The sequence below is a fragment of the Lotus japonicus genome, chromosome 5 (assembly GCF_012489685.1).
Source record: "Lotus japonicus ecotype B-129 chromosome 5, LjGifu_v1.2".
In the NCBI taxonomy this organism is placed as follows: Eukaryota; Viridiplantae; Streptophyta; class Magnoliopsida; order Fabales; family Fabaceae; genus Lotus; species Lotus japonicus.
This window is the reverse complement of record NC_080045.1, coordinates 25,862,260-25,868,241: the sequence shown is the minus strand read 5'-3', so window position 1 is coordinate 25,868,241 and position 5,982 is coordinate 25,862,260. Positions and strand designations below refer to the sequence as shown.

The following is a 5,982-nucleotide window of genomic DNA, read 5'->3' as shown; positions in this document are numbered from 1 at the left end:
TTTGAAGGAATTTTTTCCATTTTTTTCTTTCTTTCAAAAGGCAAGGCTAAGCCATCCGCCCTTCATTGCAGGGGAAAAGGGGACACGGTTCCCGACGGGGTGGCTAGTTCGAGTAACAGAGACGGATACATATAAGGTCCTTTTTCTGAGAGACCCGCTCTTGACTTTCATCATACCCACTAGTAAGCGCAGTGGATGCTCCTTCATACAGGGACAGAGAGGCGAGTGATGGGCACTACTCATCATAAGAAAGCAGTCATGCAGATAGAAACGGTAAAACAATGACTCTGACTAAGTAAAGAGATTAGGTTTTTTTTATAATCTTTTTTCCATACCACAGCTCTAGACTTGCCCCTATTCAAACTATGTTTCATTCATACCACCCTTGTGGGTTGTTCGCAATTCACATGAAAGACCCTTTCCAAAGGTTGAGTACCTTGGCCCGGGTAGGTGGTGCTGAGTTCCGTGTCCTTGGCAGGCTCGACCATCGGAGATCCGTTCATTACGAACGTTTTTTCTCGATATGGACCAAGCTCCGACTTCCTTTTTAGCTTTGGCTCGGAAGAGGTCGAGATCTCCACCAACCAAGAAAATTTGGGAGTGCATAAAAAGCACCTCATTCATTGATGGGAGAGTCCCCACCGGTCAGCGATTTGGTTTTATGCATTACACAAGGTGGCACGGACGAGTACTAATGGGTACGCAAAAGCCTAACTCAGCTAAGCTAATAAATGCTGCATAAGAGAGTGGGAGGCCGGCCCCCGCCCATCTGGAGGTGCACACCCTTTTAGGAACATATGCAAAGGGGTAAAGAGAGAAGTCAATGGAGAACTACCAAATCCAATGACTTTGATTTGTTCGTACCATTCTGTCATCGATCACTGCTGGGCTTATGTATGTTGAGATGGTGAGTCACCCCAAAGCATCGAGAAAGGTCAAGCATATATGTTTTATGAAATGATCAGCGGTCTCATTTATGCTATGCCCTGCATCGTGTTCGTGTGTGTTTATTGAGCTTTCTTCACTTCAGCGCCATGCGCTTTGCTTCGCTTTATAGAAGAGAGAGACCGTTGTTTTGAGAGTGAAAAGCAAGCGCAAGCGATAGAAAGGATAGTCCCTCGCGCGTTCGCGCGAAACTACTAGAAAATGAATGGTGAGATCATTAGTGAAAGAAGGACCAACGATGATCCTATCCTAAAGGAGAAGGAGGAGTCAGTCTTCTTTGAAGATCGAGGAACGGAGTTTCGGACAATTATGCCATTCGGCAGAAGTCTTCTAAAGAGGGAAAGCCTGTTACGAGTAAGTGGAGAGGAAAGATCTCCAGAGATTCTTATCTCATTCCATTCCAGTGGCTCGACCAGTAACCAATGGCGAAAACTCTAAAATCAATGGTTTCCCGGTAGAACCCCATTTCGCCCAAGTTGTTGCGAAACCGGAAAAAAGAAGCGATTTTTCGCACAGCTTGCTCATAGTGCAGGTCCCACTTGTATATTGTATTTGGCCGAAGAAGCATCGGACAGGTTGGAGTTCTTACCTTCATGGGACTCCATGGACCAAGATCTGCTTTCATTATATGGGCAATATCGATCTACTTTAGTAGATCATATGGATGTAGAAAAAGCTTCTGATTTGGAAACATCTCTTTTCCATTTTTATTTACCTAGTTCATATCTTTGTTTCGTGTGTTCCCGGGATGAATTCGATCTCTTCAATCTCGGGATACCACCTAAATAACTGCTGCCAGAGAGTCAAATAGGTAGGGAAGAAAGAGTCTGAGGTCGGGTCGGACGACATACATCTTGGTTGGTTCCACCACCACTAGAGATTGGACATATATATAATAAGAGATTCTTTATAATTTAAAAAGAATTCTATATTAGTTAAAAAAATAGCTGCAAGACCAAAACAGGGTGCAAAAAACCGAGAGCCCTTCTTTTAAGTTCCTCCCAGATACATGGCTTACATACCCGGCTCAACATTCTTGGAAAACAATCGAATCGAGGGTCCGGAAGATAATTGGCCATTCAATCTTGTAAACTCATTGAGACCGCAATTGGAAAAAGAGATACGAACGGAGAGGAATAACCAATCGATGAAAGAACATGAAACCATTCTGTTTCAATAGAGGTACGAGAAACGGTTGGGGGCAATGAAGTAGGTGAAGTGGTTGGATTTTGCGAGCTGTTCCAACCACTGCTGGATGTGATTCCAAGAGCTAAACGAGAATGAATACCACACAGAAGAGTAAAGACCAGGCTCCCTAATGGAATGTTTAACCGATCCATTCCGGATCGACCGAATTGGTACGGAAGTTGTAACATGGGAAAACCACATAAAACACAACTTATTTGAATAACCCGGTGACCTACCAATTGTAGAAGTAGGATCTTTGGCAAGCAATAAGCACTTAAATAATACAATTCGAGTGTACCATCTTCTTTCTCATTTCGAGGAAAAGGTGCGGGAGGAAAAGAAAACAACGAAGGGATCCGAATCAGACCTAAATGGGAATGACATGAAAAGTCTTTTTCAAAACCTAGTATTAAGGGCGTTACGACGATATACGAGAGGAATGGAGAAAAACTCGTGATTGGTGTGGAGGGGAAGATCTTTTTATTATATAGTTCAAGAAAGAGTCGTCTCATTTCCTTACATTAGCAATGGAAGATAAATCAAAAGTCAATATCTGTTGTTTTTTCACTTAAACTTAATAAGAGGTCCCTTTTTTTTTTTGACTAGAAAATTGTTTCTCTTACATAGGCGGGGCCTCCTTTTTTAAGCCCTTGCCTCACTATATCTAACCTGTTGAGCTCCAGAGCGTCTCTTTTCCATACTGGAAGCTCATGCTGTTGCTGGTCCAGCAGGTCGCGCCTCTGGTCTAAGAAGTCCATAAAGGCTTCTTTAGGATTGTAGGGGGCCTCTTCGGCCAAGGGGGGATGCTGAGACAACACGAGGTTAAATAGACGTAAACATTCTTGTTTACGCTCCCGGATCTGGAGGTCTCTGTTCTCAAACTCCAGTAACCCGCTATACTCCCTCTGAGAGGAAGCATGATCCAGCTCTTGTTTTATGTGAGCCCAGTACTCCCCCTTTGCCTTATCTAGAAGATAGGGGCTATTGTCCTGCTCGAGTCTTAGAACGCGATTGCGCAGGGACGCTTCCAAGCTCGCATTTTGGACCACAGATCCTTGGTGCGAAGGTCCGGCTTCATCGCCCGCCACCCTTGGGATCGAATAACGAGCCGACGTGCCCTCATTCTCAGTCTCGGAAAAGGGTTCCATTAAGACCCGAATCTCGAAAGAATCTTCTGGGGTCGAGCGTGATGGGCCGGAACCTGAATTGGAAGGGCCTATTTCCCCACTAAATGCACCAAAATAAAAAAAGGGTAGAGCTCCATTCATATAAATACCTAGGTTATAAAGTAAGTGCAGGCGGATACTGGAGCAATAGAAAGAGATCAAAAAAACAAGGAAAAAATACAGAATAAAGACAAGTCGACAGCCATACCTCTTCTTCAAACAAGAAGAATAAAAACGTAAAATACAGATAAAGACCAAGATTAGCATTGCGAAAAACACAAGATTTCTGCCCGTGCTTATTATAGCGGTTCCTTCTGATCCTAGAAAACGCCCAAAAAACATGGAAGTCATGAGAATGAAATAACGAATTATATTCATGAGATTAGGATTTCGATCTATTACTATTACGACCAGCGCGGTTGTTCGTATTTCATTTTCTTATTCTTTAGAAAGCATGCACTGAGTTACTTACGGAATCTCAAAGACTCATCCAAGATCACTTCGTTCGAATTGCATGTGTTAACGGCCAATAGCTTCTTAGCGCTTAGGCCACTACCTATAAGCTTGAACCTCCTCTGACTTAGATGGAGGAGATAGTAAGCAAGACTTTGCTGCTTCTCTTATGAAATTAATAGTTAGTTAGAGGGGAAGATAACTCCCAGCGACAAGCACTGAACACTCAACTGAGAGGGGCAAGAACAACTACTACTTATGCCTAGGCAGCTACTGAAAAAATAGCAATAGCAGGAATTACACTCCGGCTAGAAATCAATCTAATAAATTAATTCTTAGCATTACACCTACCCTATTCCATTGTTAGCCCTTGAAGGGCAATTTATCCATAGATTACTGATTGGGATGTATACCATGTTTTCCCTCGGGTTAGAAGTTTACGATTCCTGCTCCAGTCAATCAGAAAGAAAGAGATGATTAGTCTCTCGTTGAAGGTTTGGCTTTACTCTGTTCGCTGAGCTCTTCGCCTTGCCTTTGTCGGATGGGGATTCGTTACATGTCCTGTTCATTCTGCTTTAGCGCGCTATGGTGAGTCCAATACTGAGTGAGCAGCCAATGAGTGCACAAGAGCTGATAGGCCAAGAGTGGATTCAATTGCAGCGCTTACTGTAACAAGAACACCGGTTACGAGAAGCGGCAACAGTAACAGCTTCTTTTGTAACATCGGCTACGATCCGATCTTTCTTTTCTTATGATATAGCATCTGCCTTCGATTGATTTATCAATTGATAGTTAGCCGGTAATGCATCTGCTTCGCTCCTCTCCTTTCAGTCGAGTTACTTCGTAACTCCCTTCTGGAACAACTTACTGCTCTTCGCCCAAGGAATGCTTACCGCAGCCCATATCCGTTAACTGCTCGGAAATAGCCATATGTCTTTGCCTTGTCCTCTAAAGAAATAAAGACCAGTGCCATCCATCCCATTCCCCTAGCAGTAATTTCTCCAACATTTGCACGAGTAAGAGCGGAACCACAAGTCGAAGGTTCCTATACTGCTACGGTGCTTGTTGCGAGGAATCGGGGGTTGCGGATAATCATGTTAAAAAATCGGCTATTGGGCTTTCTAGTGAGTGTTCCGGGATCGTCTGCTGTGCCTGGTCGAAATGTGTGAGCGGAGCGAAAGCCTTTATTTAATAGGCTAGTAAGGAACAAGCCATTGCGGATCATCTTGAAATGTAATTCCCTTATAGCTCTTTCCAAAGTCTTGTAACTTCCCTCTATCTCATTAATGGATTAGAGTCTATGTTCGGTATCTAGACGATCTAACCCTTTCATAGGGGGCATACAATTAATATTTGAAAGGAAAAGTCTTCTCGACATGCTATGCAAGGCGGCAAGTGCTACTTCCTTCCATGGTAGTTCCTTTCACGGGAGCCTCCTTGGGCGTCGTCAGGCAGGCCCTCCGCTTCTGTCTTTCTTTCGCCTTCTGCTTTACTTGACTAAACCCCGCTTACAGCTTTAGGGCAGGTGCGCGTTAGAGCTCGGAAAACAGCATTAATGTTCCTAAGCTTATGAGTGTGAAGCTGCTTCTTCAGAAATATTATGACGTGTGCCGCTGTGATCGTGGTATTGAAGGTGTGAAAAACGACTAGAAGGGGGGGTTGAATAGCGTTTTCAATATAAAAACTTTCCCTTTAAGATTTAAAGTAAATCTTTTCGGTTTCTCTAAGATAGATGGTGCAGCGGATAAAGATAGAGAGAAGAGAAAAGCACACAAGTATTTTATCCTGGTTCACTTGATAAATCCCTCAAGCTAATCCAGTCCACCCGTTAAGGTGATTTCTTCCTTCTTAGAATGAAGGCAATCCACTAATCAGATAATTGTTACAACTGCACTTGAAACCTACAAGTGACTAACAATACACTGACTTAGCTATCACTAAGATTCACTCTCTTAGTCTTCTCTAGGATCCGATCAACCTTGATCTCCTAAAGGAATCACCACTAAGATTCACTCTCTTAGTCTTCTTAAGGATACTGACCTACCCGGTCCCTTAAGGAAAATCAAACAACTGTTTGAGGTTGGTGTTTACAAAGGTTTGCTTCTAAATAAGCTGAGTGTAAACTAAATAAGAACAGATGAAGAAAGTAGAGGCTTGAATCTTTTCTTGTATTGCAGCTCTTGATTTCTCTTACTCTTCTCGCTCTCTTGGTCTTTCTTCTTTTCTTCAG

The 5,982-nt window shown here is 43.1% G+C and overlaps 1 protein-coding gene across 1 annotated transcript; it reads right to left on the bottom strand.

The window, feature by feature from the left end:
- Window positions 1-27: 27 nt before the first annotated feature.
- On the bottom strand, window positions 28-5,261 carry LOC130717330 (uncharacterized mitochondrial protein AtMg01280-like). The gene has a single exon (XM_057567532.1). It carries the CDS (start codon window positions 3,675-3,677, stop codon window positions 2,736-2,738), a length of 942 nt encoding a protein of 313 aa, XP_057423515.1. The 5' UTR covers window positions 3,678-5,261; the 3' UTR covers window positions 28-2,735.
- Between the last annotated feature and the right edge of the window lie 721 nt (window positions 5,262-5,982).

Excerpts from the sequence above, each read along its gene's own strand:
- LOC130717330 (XM_057567532.1), bottom strand. The coding sequence starts at position 3,677 with ATGAATATAATTCGTTATTTCATTCTCATGACTTCCATGTTTTTTGGG.